Source organism: Mastomys coucha, unplaced genomic scaffold (genome assembly GCF_008632895.1).
Source record: "Mastomys coucha isolate ucsf_1 unplaced genomic scaffold, UCSF_Mcou_1 pScaffold5, whole genome shotgun sequence".
Taxonomy (NCBI): Eukaryota; Metazoa; Chordata; class Mammalia; order Rodentia; family Muridae; genus Mastomys; species Mastomys coucha.
The window spans coordinates 57631142-57650617 of NW_022196911.1; the positions used below are offsets into that span (position 1 = coordinate 57631142).

General features: G+C 42.2%; 2 protein-coding genes across 2 annotated transcripts in view; one reads left to right on the top strand and one right to left on the bottom strand.

Moving 5' to 3' along the window:
- LOC116077206 (nuclear receptor corepressor 1-like) overlaps window positions 1-9601 on the bottom strand; it is a 61403-nt gene extending 51802 nt beyond the window's left edge. Inside the window, exon 1 of the mRNA XM_031351577.1 lies at window positions 9414-9601. The gene's annotated coding sequence lies outside the window, so the exon portion shown is untranslated. The remainder of the gene's footprint in view (window positions 1-9413) is intronic.
- A 937-nt stretch (window positions 9602-10538) lies between these two features.
- Window positions 10539-19476, top strand: part of Pigl (phosphatidylinositol glycan anchor biosynthesis class L) — a 62952-nt gene continuing 54014 nt past the window's right edge. The window contains exon 1 of the mRNA XM_031351578.1: window positions 10539-11225. Within this exon, the coding sequence (XP_031207438.1) occupies window positions 10991-11225 (235 nt within the window). The 5' untranslated portion in view covers window positions 10539-10990. The remainder of the gene's footprint in view (window positions 11226-19476) is intronic.

Genomic DNA, 19476 nt, shown 5'->3' on the forward strand with positions numbered 1-19476 from the left:
GAAGAAGAAGAAGAAGAAGAAGAAGAAGAAGAAGAAGAAGAAGAAGAAGAAGAAGAAAGAAGAAGAAACAAAACAGAAAATCAAGTTAAATTACCTGAGACTCCAGAAAGTATGATACTCCAAGAAAAACTTTCATAAGGACATAAGTAACTGGTGGACTTACAGTAAGCATTTAAAATAGAATTCATGAATTTAAAAAAAAAAAGCTCCTTCATTATAAAGTGAGAAGATTCATAAAACAACAGCATTAAACAGTTACTGTGAAACTGACTAGTCCTCTGAAATTAAGAAAAAAAAATTTGGCTGGGTAGTGGTGATGCACGCCTTTAGTCCCAGCACTTGGGAAGCAGAGGCAGGTGGATTTCTGTGTTCGAGGACAGCCTGGTCTACAGAGTGAGTTCAGGATAGCCAGGGCTACACAGAAAAACCCTGTCTCAAAATAAATAAATAAATAAATAAATAAATAAATAAATAAATAAATAGCAAAAACAAAAAACAAAAAACCACTGGTGGCTCTTCCAGAGGACCCAAGTTTAATTCCCAGCACCAATAGAGCAGCGCACACCTGTCTGTAACTCCAGTTCCAGGGGACCCAATACCCTCACACAGGCACAAATGTAAGCAAAACACCAATGTACATAAAAATTTTTTTAAATGTATTTATTTAAAATTTTTAATTTTTTATTTAAAAATTTTATTAAAAAAAAAATCAGGCAACATGGTGGTGGCACATGCTTTTAATTCTAGCCTGTAATCACATGGGTTGAGGAACACATTACGGAAGTTTTTATTGTAAATAATAAATATTGAGTGAGAATAGATTAATTTTGAAATTAATAGACTAATTTTATGAAAACTGACTTCTCCCTGTCTCCCTGGCCCCTGTGCTGAGATTACAGCTGCTAGGGTTTCTCAGTTTCTAAAAGTATTACAGATCTGAAATTGAAGCCTCAGACTTCAGTCTGAGCACACTTACCCACAAAACCCTTTCTCAACCCCAAGATTTTTTTTTTGAGCTCCACAAAATGTAAAGTTCACCCAAAGAATTCACAGACCAAACCAAAGTCTAAAATAAATAGAATAAGGAAACTACCAATGATAAAATCATAAAGCAATGTAAAGGAAAATGTAATTAGAGAAATCAAAGTCCCAAACATGTTTGAAGTAATAATAATCATATCTTTGGACTCCTATCTAAAGACATTTAAATTTCCATTACTTTAAAATATTTGTATTTTTGTGTGCATGGATGTTTATATCCATGTTTATATCATGGATGTTTACATCTATGATGTGCATGGATGATTATAGTTATTTCAAACATGTTCAAAATTATGCTATTTGTTATTGCCAAGGAATATAAACTGCCTAAAACCAGATTGTTCTAAATCTGAACTGAGGATGAGAAAAATCTCAACAGTTTAACAAGCATGTGGAAAAGGACAGTCCACAAGCATAATGATGTCCTTATAACAATCGAAGAGCCAAAGCTGGCATATGGTGTACGCCTGAAGTCACAGCTATTCAGGCGGCCAAGACAGGGTTATTTCAACTCAGAAGTTCAAGGTCAGCCTAGGCAACTCAACAAACAAACAAACAACAACAACAACAAAAATGCACAATATATTCTAGAATTGAGGCTACATCACTGGTACAGCACCTGTCTACTGTGAGGCAAGGACCTGGGTTCCATTCATTCCTACACTGTCATCCTGCAAGCGGGCAGATGTGTGTGCTCTCATGCACACATGCACGCACACACACACACACAGAGGCAAGCAGTCCACATTTCAAGTACACAAGTAGAGGAAGGAACCAAAATCGTCTGGTAGCCCTGACTTTTCCCTTTGTTTCAGACTAACTAACTTAAGGATTCATTTCTATATTATATCACATCCTATAAACCAAGCACTCCAAATTTCTAATTCATATACTTTTTCTAGCAGTAAAATTACTCCCAAAGTTCCTTCCCTGCATACTTGTTAAAACATTCTTACATCCAACAGTACCTGGGACTAAAATGCTAATATAGACAACCGGAACTCTAGGTCTACTTTCCCATCCTCACAAAAATCCCAATAAACCAGCAGGACTTTTTTTCTGAAAGAAGTGCTTTGATAATTCACTGCTATTTCAATAACATGAGTACACTTTTTTTTTCTATTTTCAAAATTATTCAACACTAATTGCCATGCATTATATTAGACCTCTTCTATAGCAAACACTAAAGCTAGCTCATAGGCTCTTTAATGAACTCAACAAACATCCACTACTCCAGGAATGAAGTAAAGACAAACAGAATTCTATTAAACTTAAATGTATACAAGCTTACAAGGGCCTTACAATTTAAAGGAGACAAATGGGCACGCACTTGAGTATCACATTCTGAATCCGTCAGCAGCTCCTAGCCAGGCATGGAAGTTCATGCCTGCAGTCCCAGTACCACATTCTCAAAAAGAGCCCGAGCTCCAGAGTGAGTCAGATCTAACCCTTCAAGACCCTGTCTCAAAAATAAAGTCAGTAACCAAAAAAATAAAAAATAAAAAGTAATATCCAGAACAAAAATATATACTTTAGAGAAAAGGAAATAGAAGGGAGACCTCCTGGTTGAAGTGAAACATCATTAAATCACTGAAAAAACAAAAACAAAACAGTTTATATATAGTAGGGTTTGGGAGAGCAACATGGAAAAAGAACAATGCACAAAAGAAGGTAGTTTAAAGGGGAAAAATATATACCTCTTTGGGGGAAGGGGGTGAGACAGAGTCTTGGTAACTAGTCCTACCTGACCTAGAACTCATTACCAATTACAGGCTATATTCAATTTGCTGTGATCCTCCTGCCTCTGCTTCCACAGGATTACAGGCGTGAACCACCATATCCAATCTAGAAAAACTCATAATAAAATGCAAAATAAGTAGACTTAATAGCTCAGATGTTGGGCTGGAGAGACAGCTCATCGGTTAAGAGCACTAGCTTGCTCTTCCAGAAGTCCTGAGTTCAATTCCCAGCAACCACATGGTGACTCACAACCATCTGTAATGGAATCTGATGCCCTCTTCTGGCCTGAAGGTGTATATGCAGGCAGGATGCTGTATATATAATACATCTTTTAAAAAAATAGCTCAGATGTTATAAATAGGCAAATATGCCATGCTTCACTATTATTTATGTAAAAATTACGAACTAAAACAGACTAATACAGTTAGGCATGGTAGCACTCTGGAGAGAGAGGCAGGAGGATCTCTGTGAGTTTGGGGTCAGCCTGGTCTACATTGTGAAACTCCAAGATAGCCAGAACTACATAGAGAGATCCTGACTCAAAAACAGGGGCATGAGGCATAGAGAATATGAATGAATAAATAATACAGTTGTCCTTTAAAATAAATGTTATGGCTTGAGTATTTTTTGAAAATTAAGCTGAGCAGTGGTGGCACATGCCTTTAATCCCAGCACTTGGGAGGCAGAGGCAGGTGGATTTCTGAGTTCGAGGCCAGCCTTGTCTACAGAGTGAGTTCCAGGACAGCCAGGGCTACACAGAGAAACCCTATCTTGAAAAAACAAAAAAGAAAAAAATAAAATTAATATTACTGGGCTAAGAATACAGCTTAGTGGTAGGATATTTGGCCACCACACACTAGGCCCAGAGTTAGATTGCCAGCACTGGGGTGTGGTAAGTGGGAAACAACAGCCAACAAACTGACTACAAATGGACTTCTCATTGTAAAATAAGCTGGGCCTGGTGCAACTGCAACAGGAAGAGAGCTGAGGCAAAAGGATTGAAGCCAGCCTGGTCAGCAAGACCCTGCTTAAAACATTTTTTTTAAATAAAATATAGGCTGGAGAGATGGCACTGTGTAAAAAGCACTGGCTATTCTTCCAGACAATTCAGGTTTAATTCCCAACACCCACATGGCAACTCACAACCCTCTGAAACTCCAGATTCAGGGGATCCAATGGCCTCTTCTGGTCTCCAATGCATGTGGAAGACAGATATACATGTAGGCAAAACACCCATACATATAAAATCAAATTAAAATTTGAAAATAAATACAAATTGTTTCTTATATCTAGAAATCAGAATAAGAAAAACAAGCAAATTACTGATAATAGAATTTCCACCACTATAATACTTAAATTTCATTAAATGTAACTAAGTCAGAATAACCTAAAAAAAAATCTATTTATTTAAAATGTTCATCAAGCTGGGCAGGAGTGGCATATGCCTTTAATCCTAGCAATCTGGAAGGAGAAGCAGGTGGAGGCTGATGGATCTCAGTTGAGTCTAAAGCCAGTATGGTCTACAGAATGAGTACCAGGACAGCAGAGACTATACATTGAAACTCTGTCTCAAAAAACTAAAAAAGTAAAATAAAATGTTCATCAAAATAGAGGAAAAACTTAAGCAAACTATTATACATGGCACTGTTGAGTTTCATGATGGATTTTTACCTAAAATTTGTATTGACTAGAAAAGGAGTGATCATTTGGATGTTCAGTGTAGATATTGAATTTAAAATACTTTGTAATATTACATTTCTGCAATGAATATACAGTTTGAAGAAAATAATACTGATGTGGTTGTCACAGGGCATGAGGGTATATCTATGATGGAACTGTCCTTTTTTTTGGGGTGGGGCGGTGTTCACTATAGGGTTTCTCTGTGTAGCCCTGGCTGTCCTGGAACTCACTCTATAGACCAGGCTGGCCTCAAACTCAGAAATCCACCTGCCTCTGCCTCCTAAGTATTGGGATGAATGTTACCCAAGTAACAACTTCCTGGCCACATGAGCTCCTGGGGTAGCAAAAATGGCTCAGAAATATAATAAACGTTCAAGGAAAAAAAAAAAAACCCACAAAAATAACAAAATAAACCCAAATGATCCACATAGCTGCTGCTACACTGCAGTGGTTTTCATAGTTTTTCAACATTCCTAAGGAGGCCTGATAGAGAAAGAAATGCCCTTTTAACCATTAAAATTAATTTTTGTATCTTCAAATACAAGAACAAAATATCAATTATGCTGACAACTGAGTTACTTGTATCTATAATTCATTTAAAAGTAAAATAGCCAGGCGGTGGTGGGGGCATGCCTTTAATCCCAGCACTTGGGAGGCAGAGGCAGGTGGATTTCTGAGTTCGAGGCCAGCCTGGGCTACACGGTGAGTTCCAGGACAGCCAGGGCTATACAGAGAAACCCTGTCTCAAAAAAAACAAAAAAACAAAAAAAACAACAACAAAAAAAAAAGTAAAATAAATTATTTAAACTAAAAGCTCTTATTTTTGCCTATATAGTATTTAACATAAAAAGTACTTCATACTAGTTAAAACAACTGAGTAACTGAAAATATACAAGTCTCTTTAAGTCAGTTCATAGCACTTCTGATCAACCCTTATTACATGCTTTTACACCATGGTCTAATAAAATATGTGTGAACTAAAAGAACAGATTGAGCCAAGTGCTATGGCACCCACCTGTCCTTTCAGCTAAGTAGCTGTGACATAAGCATCACCTACATTCAGCTCTAGGCCGTCAGCCTGGACCATGTAGACCATCTCCAATTAGGGAACAGAGCTGGGAAGATAGCTTTGCAGGAAGAAGCGCTTCATCAGGCTGCCAACCGGGTGCTTGAACCAGCTCCTGAAAGCTGTCCTTCACTTTCCAGACATGCCATGGACATACACACTCGCAATAAATAAACAAGTGTTTTATTTTCTTTGTTTTTTGAGACAGAGTTTCTCTGTGTAGCCTTAGCTCCCTTCATACACCAGGCCGGCTTCAAACTCACAGAGATCCACTTGTCTCTGCCTCTGAAGTGCTGGAATTAAAGGCATGCACCACCACCGCCCAGCATAAATGTATTTTTAAATAGTTTTTTTTTTAAAGATTTATTTATTTATTATATGTAGGTAAACTGTAGCTGTCTTTAGACACCCCAGAAGAGAGTATCAGATCTCATTACAGATGGTTGTGAGCCACCATGTGGTTGCTGGGAATTGAACTCAGGACCTCTGGAAGAGCAGTCAGTGCTCTTAACTGCTGAGCCATCTCTCCAGCCCATAGGTTTTAAAAAAAAAACAAAGATAGGGGTAACTGAATGGATAAGAACAGTACCATTTCCAGGACCAATAAAAATATGAAAATGCAACTAAGATAGATTATAAGATATAATTAAAAATGAATAATAAAACAGAGGAGGGGGAAGGAGGGGAAAAGAAGAAAGATCTAAAAAATAATAGCCTGATACTCACCTACATCAATCTCTGGCCTAAGCAAAGGCCTTTGAGTTCTAAAACAAGACAATGGCAAAGAATTCAACATTTCACAAAAATGAGTATATAAATGCATAAGTAAATTTTTTTGGGGGGGGTGGGTTCGAGACAGGGTTTCTCTGTATAGCCCTGGCTGTCCTGGAACTCACTCTGTAGACCAGGCTGGCCTCGAACTACGAAATCCACCTGCCTCTACCTCCCAAGTGTTGGGATTAAAGGTGTGTGCCACCACCGCCTGACAGTAAATCTTAAAAGCTATAAAAACTGGAGTGACCTGAACTTGCCTGGCCTGGAACAAACTGCAATCCAATTAAATCCAAAGAACTTCCTGCATTTTATCTTTTTCATCTTGCAGACAGTACAACACTTTGAGTTCTCTATGTATTTGTTCATTTTTATTTTATGTGTAGTAAGTATTTGCCTACATGTACATATGTGCATCACATGTGTGCCTTGGAGGGCAAGAGCATCAGATCCCCTAGAACTGGAATTACAGTCGTGAGCTGCCTTACAGGTGCTGGGAACCAAGCCTGGGTCGCCTGCAAACATAAAAAGTGCTCTTAACCATGCAACCATCTATCCAATCCCAAGTTTACTTTTTTTTTTTTTTAATACAAGATACTCAGTTAAAATTATATATGATCTACTCCTTTTTCCTCCTCTTCCTTCTTTGAGACACAATCTATTTAAACCTTTTCTGGCCTGAAACTCACTATGAAGACCAATCCTGCCTCAAACTGACAGAGATCTGTATGTACATTTTTATAGGGTTAAGATTACCATGCTAAGCAATATAATCTTTTTAAAAATTTACAGGAGAGAATCATAGCTATATAAATACATGAGCAACAGGTATATTCTGATGAGTTCCAACATGAATACTTATTCTTCTAACTACACCATGAGATTTGCAGATAAAGCATTACTCTCACAGAAGCATAATCCTTTTAATCTGTCTAAAGCGTTTTCATAAATTTTTTTTTTTTTGAAACAAGGTCAGGAATATCCCAGATTGGCCTCAAACTCAATATATAGCTGTAGACAACCTTGAACTCCTGAGTGGACATGTGCCTACTTTTATGTGGTGCTGGGAAGTCAAATCTGGGGCTGGGTGCATGTTGGCTGAGCTCTCTACCAAATGGGCTGCAGCCCCATTACAGTTTCCTAAGCGCTTACTCAGACTAGACTCACAAGAACAAAACCTGTGAAGGCAGAGGTTTTCCTAACGTTACAGAGAGGAAAACTAAAACACAGAAAAGTTTAACATGTTCCAAATGCCAGCTAATTGCAAAGAGAATTACGATTTGCAGTATTACAGTTTCCCAGGAGGAATATTACAATATTCAGTAAGCTTTTGCTAAAAGATAAGTGTTTTGGTATGGCAAGTAATCACTTTCTAGATGTGTGTATGCACACACACACAACACACAACACACACACACACACACACGTACGCATACAGTTTGATTTTCATTAACAGGTGCACTTAAGACAAAGCAACTGGAAGCTATAAATATTAAAATAAACTATACAACCACTAGAGTTTTCTTTTTGTTTTTCTTTTTTGGTTTTGTTTTTTGGTTTTTGACACAACAAAGTTTTTTGTGTAACCCTGGCTGTTCTAGAACTCGCTTTGTAGATCAGCCTGGCCTCAAACTCACAGAGAATCTACCTGCCTCTGCCTCCGGACTGCTGAAATTAAAGCTGATTCAACTACTGGACTGTAATAGAATGAGAATGTGAGATTTTTCTCTAGCAACTTAGCTTTATTTCTTCTATAGTTTTTACCCATATCTAAGTAAGTCAGAGCTTGAGACCAGACAAATATGAACTGGTTCATCCAGTAAATTTGTTAAATTTTAATATATTAAATGGGGGACATGGAGACATATTAAAACATCTCCCCAAACTATTAAAAATTAAATAAAGTATGCCAGGTGTGGTAGGACAAGCGTCACCACATAGGGACTTACATAGGGAGTTGGGGCCAGCAAGCACTACAGGTGTAAGAGGTCTGAAAACAAACAAAATTAATCAATTTAAAACATCAGCTCTTCGTTTATCCCCCGATAGTCCTTGTGACTCAGAGTTATCACCAGCTACTAATCAAAATGCCCTGAACATATGAATGACTACCTAGGGTAGTTTTACATCCCAGGCCTGTTGCTCTTTGTATACAGCCACGTTTAGGCTCCTATCAATTCTCTCACCAGGGTGCACATAAGGAATGTAAATTTCAATACAATAGGATATAATCAGAGTAGCAAGCAAATGTGATACATGCAGGTGTATATACTAATCCCAAAGATTAAAATTACCCATAACGAACGCTACTATCCAATGTTAGCTCTGTTGAAGAGGCACTGTGGCATATACAACCTGGCATTTCTTAGGCAAAAATACTTTTTGTAAATATCACTTATTCCCATCCACTTCTTTGCATGACTATTCTTGGTCGACACTAATTCTAAGAACCCAGTGTCCTTTCCGTTAAGGTTGCTCTCTCAAGTACTTTCTCAAATTCCGGTCGTCGTTGTCTCCCAAAAAAAAAAGGGGGGGTGCACTCTCCCACTTGGCACAAGAAAACACCAATAACAAACGGCAGGAGGCAGAGGGTGCTGCTCTTTGCATCTGCACCACTACCAACCCTTCGCCATTATACCTCAAGTGGGCCAGTTAGAAAGGTGAACTAGTTTGCTCTTCACACACTTGTCCATCGCTGTCACCCTCCTTAACCCCTTCCACACTCCCCAAACAGCCACCAACTCTCCCTCCTAGTGGGCCTAGGCGGGTCACCAGCGCCAGCCCCACCCGAGGCCCTCCATCCTCGCACCCCCTCTTCCAGTCCCGCGGCACCGCAAGCCCCTTCCCCACTGGACAGAAACCTCGGGCTGATGTCCGCCCGCCTAAGGCCATTCTTCCCCCAAACTCCAGAAGCCTCCACTCGTCTAGCCTCAACTCCTCGCCGCACCCGACTCGCCCCTGGGTGGAGGAGAGGAAAAGACCCACGGCTCGGACGGGCCCCAACCCTGCGTACTCCGCGACGCCCCTGGCCCAGCCGATCCGAGACTGGCGCCCTAGGAAGCTCACGGGCGAGCAGGGCCCGGAGGCCGGGGCTGCAGGCGCCGAGCCTACTCACCAGGAGCTGGCGGAGCGTGAGAACCGGCGCGCCCCACGGCCGGACGACCAGGGCGCGGCCTCGGCGCGCGGCCCTCCGCCCGGCCCTCGCTCGGCGCGGCGAGCTGGGCGCTCACTCCAGCCGCCGCCGCAGCTTCGCCACCTTAGCCGCCATCTTGCCTCAACCCCACTCCCTCCCCCTCAGGCCCGGCGGCCGCGCTGAGGCGGCTCCGACTCGGGCTCCTCCTCCTTCCGGAGGGTTGGGGAGACGACTCCCTCCCCGGGCGGAGTGCGGCTCTTACCTCGTCCTCGCTTCCTGGGTCTCGGACGCCACCGCGCCGGTTCTTTTCAAGTTGTCCCTCACAGTCAGACCCGCCCCGGCAGCGCTGCCTCCGGCCGGAGCCGCGGCGGCAGCCATCGCGCACTCGGCCTGGAGCGTCACCGCGAGCCTGCCGCTCCCGCGCGCCCGGAGCCTTTGCCTCAGGCGTGGGAAAGGACAAGGAGCCGGGCGCGAGGCTAACCCTGCGACCCCTGCGCCCCGCCGAAGCGGCTGCACGGTCCTCGCTGACGGGAGAAACCTGAGCCCACGTGGCTGCGAGGCGCGTTAATTTCACATTGAGTATTCGCCGGAATGGTGGGCAAGGCCCGGTCCCCGGAGCATCTCCTTAATCTCTACCTCTTTAGAGAATTTAGGGGCCTGCCGACCGCACTCTCCGCCTCACCCTGCTAGGGAAATGACATTTCCTCTTAGCCGCTTACTTTTTCCTCTAGCAAAGCCGCCATCTGAGAAAGAACAAACGGTCACCCGCTTCGGAAAACTTTTTTTTTTCCCAGCCGGATAACGGGCTGTTTATACAAAGTTGGAAGTCATTTTAAAAAAAAGGAGGGGGGGTTACAAAATGAGTTGAGCCGGTCAGTGGTGGCGCACGCCTTTAATCCCAGCATTTGGGAGGCAGAGGCAGGCGAATTTCTGATTTCGAGGCCAGCCTGATCTACAGAGTGAGTTCCAGGACAGCCAGGGCTATACAGAGAAACCCTGTCTCAAATATACATATACATATACATATATATATATACACACATATATATATTTATATATAGATATACATAGAGAGAGGGAGAGAGAGAGATTGAGAGAGAGAGAGTTGAAAGAAGAATGCTGACGTTTGTTTTAAAATGCTTCCCTTTTGGCCGGCGTGCTGAAACGCCTGAAATCCCAGCTAAGGAGGCAAAGGAATGGGAATCATTGTAAATTCGAGGCCAGCATGGTCTATATATCTAGTGAGTTCAGGGGAACACGCAGAGAGATACGATCTCGAAACTCTTAAGACACTTCCTCTTAAGCACACTGGACAGTAAGAAAGCTACGAGACCGCAGAGTTCGACTTAGCCCTGAAACTGGAACAGGTAGAGGATTTCGCCCCAGAGGAGACGGCGGAGCATGGGTAGAAGTTTCCACGTTAGACCACGAATCTCGGTGTCCGGGCCCTGCGTGCTTAACCACGGAACGCAGTTTCAGCGAGTTCCGTTTTCCCTCAGGGAGGCCCGAGTCCTCCCGCAGCCTGCCTTCCTGCGCAGGCGCAGTGCCACTTACCCGGCATGGAAGTGGTGGGTCTCTTGTGTGTGGCGGTGGCCGTCCTGGCTTGGGGCTTCCTCCGGGTTTGGAACTCGGCGGAACGAATGAGGTCTCCGGAGCAGACGGGTCTGCCGGGAGCCGGAAGCCGGGCCCTTGTAGTGATCGCGCACCCGGACGATGAAGCCATGTTCTTTGCTCCCACGATGCTAGGTTTGGCACGCCTGGAGCAGCAGGTGTCCCTGCTCTGCTTCTCCTCAGGTAGGAGACTGTAGGAGGGTCACCGGGTTAGGGAGCTAACTGATCTCCGTTGGCTTCTTCCCGAAAGATTTTCTGTCGTAGGTAGCTCCTTTCTCTGTGTTCGTCACAGGCTTGGGACAGAAACAGCCAGCTTCCCAGATAGGTTGGGGAACCCCGAGTGAATTCCACTCTTCCCTAGCCAAATCGAGGAGCAGAAAAGTGGTTGTTCATCATTGGATCCGTTCAGTACCTTCATGTTCCTCTGGGAACTGTGAGTGTACTGAATGTCTTGGTTTTTTTAAGACAGTCTCACTGCAGCTTAGCTTCCCAGGCGTGAGCCGCTGTGCCTAACCTGTTATCCTGAGGAACCGTCTATTTGCAAAAGGATCAAATATAATCGTGCACCAAACAATCTGAGCTGTATGGTGTCTGTCTGCTCAACCCACCAAGTTTCTTTCCTAATAATAGCAAAAGACCTTCCTACTGCTTTGAAATCCATTTTCCGCTACAAAGATGCTTGTGTCAAATTGGGAGGTTTTTTTTTTTTTTAACTTCAGACAAATAGAAAGTACATTTTTAGATAATTTTAGAGTTCAGCTTTTATTAAAAGAGTTCATCAAGATTAAAACTTGCATAATGATACAGACAAAAGAAACAAGAAAACCGTGATACCCAAGTATGGTGGTGACTGCAAAACGTGAAGTGTATGCATACAGTGGGTGAGTTTTATGGTATAGCAAAGTATACCTCAATAAAGCTGATTTTCAAAATTGCCCAGGACCTCTTTTCCCATGTGGTTGTTGTGTTGTTCTGGTTCTTCATTTTTTAATAACAGATTTTTCACAGAAATCACATTAATCTTTTCACTTAGCACCACTTTCTATTTACTCAATATATATCTATGCTAGACTTGATTCTAGATCACTGTCATCAGGATTGATTTATAAAATTGGCTGTATTTGGGAGAATTATTCTTGGTTTATAAACAGTTAATGTAGATTTATTAAAGAGAAAACTGAGAGTGGAGAGACTCCAAACAAGGAAAGTATACCCTCTTTTTTTTTATTTATTTTATATGTATGGATGTTTTGCCTTTATGCGTGTGCAGCAAATGCATGCCTGGCGTGCACAAAGACTAAAATAGGATGTTGGATTCCCTGTAACAAGAGTTATAGCCTTTTTTTTTTTTTTTTTTTTTTTTTTTTTTTTTTTTTTTTTTTTTTTTTTTTTTTAGTTTTAGGCTTTTTCGAGACAGGGTCTTTCTGTGTGGCCCTGGCTGTCCTGGAACTCACTCTGTAGACCAGGGTGGTCTCGAACTCAGAAATCCACCTGCCTCTGCCTCCCAAGTGCTGGGATTAAAGGCGTGCGCCACCACTGCCCCACCTGAGTTATAGCAAGTTGTAAACTATGATAAGAATGCTAGGAACTTGCTGAGCAATGGTGGCAAATGCCTTTAGTCCCAGCATTCCAGAGGCAGGCAGATCTGAGTTCGAGACTAGCCTGATCTACAGAGGGAGTTCCAGGACAGCCAGAGTACACAGAGAAACCCTGTCTGGGATGGAGGGGGAGGAAGGAGGATGTGGTGGGGAAGAGTGCAGTGAGCTGAGTTCTGGATACTCCGGAAGAGCATGGAGTACTCAATACTAAAGCCATCTCTCTTGTCCCTTTGTCTTATGTTTTACACTATAACTATTAGAATTGAATTATACATAAATCTGTTTCAAGATTTGCATCAAAGCTGTATTTGTTTGCAAGATAGTATGGGTTCAGTATGTCCTTTAATATTAATATTTAATATTTTCTAGATTATTTTTAATAGAACTTAAAAATTTGGGTCAAGAAATCAGTTTGTCCCTTTTTTCAGTTCTTAGGTTTGAGCCAAAGGTCTCAAACATGCTGGACACCCAGCCTCCCAAAATCTTTTCCTAATAAAAGATATAACCATTCACTTAGCAATCAGTACTCCTACTGTTGTCTTTATTTCCTCTGAATCCAACTTGCTGTTTTTAATTGGTTGCTGTTGTTGTAAAAAGCAAAAAAGTAGTAATGTTTAATATAGTGTAGTAAGGGCTGAAGAGATGGCTCAGCCATTAAAAGCTAGGCTCACAACAATAACAACAACAACAACAAAACATATACCATAGTACAGAGAAAAGTGTAGCAATGTAATGGAGATTGCAGTGGGCAGACAGTAGAGAAGAGCACTGATTCTCTTTTTCAGAAGTTTTCCTTAAAGAAGGCTCCAAGTAGGTTTTCTTTTGATCTGGGCTTCAAAAAAGAAGACTATATAGGGAGCAGGGCTAATAATCCTTCTAGGCAGTTCAGTTTTGTTCAAATAGCTTATCCCAACCACATCCTCAGTTCAAGGGGAAGGGAGAAGCAAAACAAGGGGGTTGTTGTTGTGGTGGTAGTGGTGGTGGTGACTCAGTTCCCCTCAGCCATCCTATGAGATGATACTGTTTCCATTTCCAAATAGATGTTGAATTTAACAAGAAAGAGCTAAGATTCTGTGGCTCCTCCTCCTTCTAAACCATCACACCCAGGCTGCTTTGTGTGCCGTGTCAGTTGATGAAATATCTAAGTGCATTTCAAGAAACATTAGGTCATCAAACTTCTTTTCATCTGTTACATTCATTTATGGGAGAGGAGCCTGTATGCCATGAGCCACACGCGGTAGAAGTCAACTAGCAGGAGTTGGTTGTCTCCTTCCACTCTCAGTCACTGCGATTGAACTCAGGTCATCAAGCTTGACAGCAAGTGCCTTTTCCCACTGAGCCATCTATCTGGCCCCAAGCCACTATTTACAAAATGTTTCAAAGAGGTGAGCCAGAGAGATGCCGCAGCAGTTAAAGAGGCTTGCTACTCTTATGGAGGACCTAAGTTTGGTTCCCAGCACAAACTTCAGGAGGCTATTAACTGCCTATTTCGGATTCAGCACTCTCCTGGTTTCTATAGGCACCCGAACTCACATGTACATACCACCCCATGACACATATTAGACATAAAATAAAATTAAATCTTAAAAGAAGTATAGTAGCATATCTTTAATGTCAGCACATGGAGGCAAAGCAAGTAGATTACTGAGTTCAAGGCCAGCATGGTTTACATAGAGAGTTCCAGGACAAAGAGAGAGACACAGAGAAACCCTGTCTTGAAATACCGAAAGTGGGGGTAAGAGGAGAGACTGAAATCATGAAAGACAATTTTCCCTCTAAATTGTACCACTAACTCATATGGGATTCTATACACTAATTTATGTGTGTGTGTGTGTGTGTGTGTGCACATAAACCTGCATAGTCTCCATACTCTTTATAGTCAGAGATTCCTTTTTTTTTTTAACTTTATTTGTAAAGTTGTTTTTGCTAAATATCTCTATGTATCACTCTGTGTGTGGTGCCCATGAAGGCCAGGAAAGGGCATTGGATCCTCTGGAACTGGAATTACATCAATGTGAACCTCTATATGGATGATAGGTACTGAACCCAGATCCTCTGGAAGAGCTGTGAGCATTCTGAACTGCTGAGCCATCTCTCCAGCCCTGACATCTCTGTTTTTAAGTACTATCACTTAAAAAACAAACAAACAAACAAAAAATGTTGCCAGGCAGTGGCAACTTTAAACCCAGCACTTGGGTGGCAGAGGCAGGCGAATTTCTGAGTTTGAGGCCAGCCTGGTCTACAGAGTGAGTTCCAGGACAGCCAGGGATACACAGAGAAACACTGTCTCGAAAAAGAACCAAACAAACAAAAAAAAAAGTTATTGTTGCCAAGTGGTGGCACACCTTTAATCTCAGTACTTGGGAGGCAGAGACAGGTGGATCTTTGTGAGTTCGGGGCCAGCCTGGTGTATAGGGCTACACAATGAAACCTGAAACCCTGTCTGAAAAAAACACCCCACATATACATATATATGTATATGTATACATATATAATATACATATATATTATATGTGTGTGTCTGTTGTATATATGTAATTTTATGTTTGTTGTGAGGGTATACATATGTCATGCCATATGTGTGAAGTGGTTTTCCCCTTCGACTTTTACATGGATTCCAGGGTTGAAACAGGTTATCAGGCTCAGCACCTTACTGCTAAGCCGTCTCACCTGTCAAATTACTGAAACTCACAGTGTGGTTACCCAATATGATCAAACCTGATTGTTCCTCCAGGCAGGCCTGCTTGTTTGACCTTTTTTTGTTGTTGTTGTTCTTCTAAATACTTTTAGAATTCGGCTGGTCATTATTCAAGGAGAAACCTTACTGACATTTTCCCCACATTGGAATTTCACTGACTTGGTGTCCAAAGAGGACATATCAATAACATGAAGTCTTTCTGGCTATTGTTTTATGATGTCTCATTTCTTTTGGCCTCCTTTCATATCTGTTAAGAGTCTTGTTTGGTTCTGGTTTCTGTGCTGGGATTGAGCCCAGGGTGTTGAGCGTGTGAAGCATGGATTCTACCTGACCCATGCCCCAGTCCTTTAGTGTTACAGTGTTATCCAGGCCAGCCTCAAACTGTGATTGCTCTGCCTTGGCTCCTGAGTAGCTGGAACTGTAGGCACATACCACCATATCTGGCTCTTATTAGTCTCACAGTTAAGGTCTTACACACATACCAAGATTGTGTGTATGCACTTCTGTCCTTTTTTGGTTTGGTTTGGTTTGGTTTTTGTTTTTCGAGACAGGGTTTCTCTGTGTGGCCCTGACTGTCCTGGAACTCACTCTGTAGAGCAGGCTGGCCTCGAACTCAAAAATCCGCCTGCCTCTGCCTCCCAAGTGCTGGGATTAAAGAAACTTATTCTGGGTTTTTCTATGTGTATTTTGTGATTTTTTTTTCTTCTATGTTATGTATACATGTGTTACCATCTTTGTGGTAACAAATTAATGATTTGATTTTTCCAATATGTATTTCATGTGAGTGGGTATTGTATGTACACTTGTGTGTGCTTCTATGCACATGCAGATACCAGAAGAGAATATAGGGTATTCTGTTTTATAACTTTGCCTCATTCCTTTTGAGACAAGCTCTCTCACTTAACCTGGAGCTAGGCTGCCAGTTATCAAGCCCCTGTCTCCAACCCCACCACAGTGCTAGGGATACAGGTATAGGGGCCACGGGGGTTTTGTATGTGTGTGCTAGGGATTCAAACTCTGGTCCTTGGGCTTGAGCAGCAAGCACTCTTACCCACTGAGTCATCTCCCCACCCCTGATGATTTACTTCTGCCTCAGCTAAAGCCCTTGCCTGCCCAGATCGCTCCAGACTTAAAGCCAGAAATATAGTATAAGTTGAGGGTCCAAACCTAAGTGTCTCATGGTTACAGACAAAGCAGGGTATCTTTGGTCCGTGACGACTCCCAAACCGGGACCTGCAGTTTCACTCAGCACGTCTACATGTGATGTGTCCAATTAACTTTCTGCTTCTTTACAACAGAGTAGCTAGGCTCCCGGGCAGGGCAGGCAGCCTTGCTGCTGCTTTAGAAACCCTCCAGCATCACTTCTGCTACATATCCTTGTTGAAGAAGTGGTCCCAAATCTCATCTAGGTCCTAGGAGAGAAGCCGATTCCATCTACTGATAGGGAGCATCAAGCGCCTCGAGATTCATGTGGGGCTAGAGATACCGTTGGAGCTATTTTTAGTCACTCACACCAAGGAAAGTTGAGTGGGAGTTTAAGCCTGAGGGCTAAGGTGTTTCTGAATTTACCTCCTAACCAAGCGAAGTCCAAGCATCCCTGTGTAGGGTGAGCTTTGTAGTTGTTGTGTGCCCATCTCTGAGTAGAGGCTTTTGAAGGCTTTCTTTGTGTAGAGGTCCCTTATTTGTAGCTAAGGTCCAAGCCTGACTACAGAACAGTGTGTGTGGATGCTAAGTGCCCTGCATTCGTCCCTCAGGACTCTAGCTACTTTGTTTTCATCCTTCAGATATTTCCCTTACTTTCTCCACAGTCATATATTCTCAAACGTGTTTGCCTCTGATCTCACATGGTCAGAGTTTCAGCAGACATCTGACTCACCATATTTCCTAAAATAAGTTTACTGAGTTATTTTAAATAATTCCTTTTTAGTCATTAACAACTCTTCACAGTGTTCCTTCTTGACAAACATTTAAACTCAGCCTAAAGGTGTAGTCTAAAGCACATGCTATGGCCATAACCCCAGTGCTTGGTATGTATCGGTGGAAGAATGGAGTTCAAGGGTAGCCTCTTTTTTTTTGTTGTTTTGGTTTTTTGTTTTTGTTTTTGTTTTGTTTTGTTTTTGAGACACGGTTTCTCTATAACCCTGGCTGTCCTGGAACTCACTCTGTAGACCAGGCTGGCCTCAAACTCAGAAATCCTGCCTTGCCTCCCTGCCAAGTGCTGGGATCAAAGGCGTGTGCCACCACCACCCGGCCGAGGTTATCCTCTTTATATATTGATTTAGGACCAGCTTGTGTTACATCAGACCTTAATCTTCAACTGGGGTGGAGGGAGAGAAAGCAACAGTGTTTTTCTAACCAAATACATTTTTTATTAAAAAAAAATTCTTAAGTATTAATTGTATTCTGTTAAGAATGGAATAACTTGGGAATGGAAGGATGGCCCACTGAGTAAGAGTGATGGCTGCTCTTGCAGATAACCCAAGTTCAATTCCCAGCACCCACATTGTGGGTCTCAACCATAATTCCAGATCCAAGGAACATATGTCTTCATCTGAACTCCATGGACATCAAGTATGCACATGGTGCACATATATATGTAGGCAGGCTAAAAACACACATATAAAATGAATAAATCTAAGAACTTTAAAAGAAAACTTTTAAAAAGGAATGGAATAAATTAATAATATTTAAAAACATGAGCTAGAAAAACATGAGAATATGACTTCAAGGGCTGGGGAGAGGGCTCAGTTAGGAGTAAGCATAAGCGCCTGGGCTCGGATCCCCAGCAGCCACATAGACCTTGGGCACACATCTATACACTCAGCACACCATGATGCAGGAGAACAAGAACATTAGATCCCTGCAGCTGATTGGCCAGTCAGCCCAGCCCAAGGGAAGCTCCAGGTTCAGTTAGAAACCCTGTCTCAAAAAATAATTTTGGGGGCTGGAAAGATGGCTCAGTGGTTAAAATAGCACTGACTGCTCTTCCAGAGGTCCTGAGTTTAGTTCCCAGCAACCATATGGTGGCTCACAACCATCTGTAATGGGATCTGACATCTTCTTTTGGTATGTCTGAAGATAGCTACAGTGTACTTACATATAATAAATAAATCTTTAAAAAAAATAATTTTGGGGCAGTGGTGGATGGTGTCTTTAATCCCAGCACTCAGGAGGCAAAGACAGGATTTCTGAGTTCAAGGACAGCCAGAGCTATACAGAGAAACCCTGTCTTGAAAAACCAAAAAATGGGCTAGAGAGATAGCTCAACCATTAAGAGCACTGACTGCTCTTCCAGAGGCCATGAGTTCAAATCCCAGCAACCACATAGTGGCTCACAACCACCTATAATGAGATGCATCAGCCTTTTGCTGGGGTGTCTGAAGATAGCTATAGTGTATGTATATATGATAAATAATTTTTTTAAAAAAGAAACCAAAAGATAAAATAAAGTGGAGAATGATAAAGGAAGATAGTTAACATCAACCTCTGGCCTGTACAACACTCTTACTGTCTAAAAACATAGACTATATCCCATGACTTCTCCTGGGGAGACATAAATATTGATCCTAGACCAACAGATCAAAGAAATGCTTCTTCCCAGGTCTAGGTGATGAGCCAGTGACCTTACAAAAGTTCCTTATAGGAGCATAGGTGACTCCAAGGCAGACGTATCACCAGAAAACCCCATCCAAGAAACGACAACTACTTCTGACCTTCTCCCTCCTAGGTGCTGGGGGCTAGGGAGGGTCAGCGGGGCCACAAGATCATATGCAGCCAGAGATAGGAAGTAGTGGTCAAGGGACAGTCTCGTGTCACCCCCTGCCTTCTGCAGGGAATGTTCACAGAGCCGTTTCCTTTACCTCAGACCTCGTTATCACTGTTCTGCTTGTTTTGTTGCCATGACTAGATATGGGTCACTACCTCAGTCTGCTCCACGATGGCCTACAGAGAGATATATCACTCCCCAGAGGAAGTAGCTTGGTGACAACATGATATGGTTACCATGTGATCACAGCAAGCAAGAGTACAGAGCTACCCAGTGACTAACAGAAGGAAATGTCCCTCCACAAGCACTTGTGCTAACGGACTGACTGCTAGATTATTTATTAGAATTAAAGATTTCTTCTTTTTTTTTTTT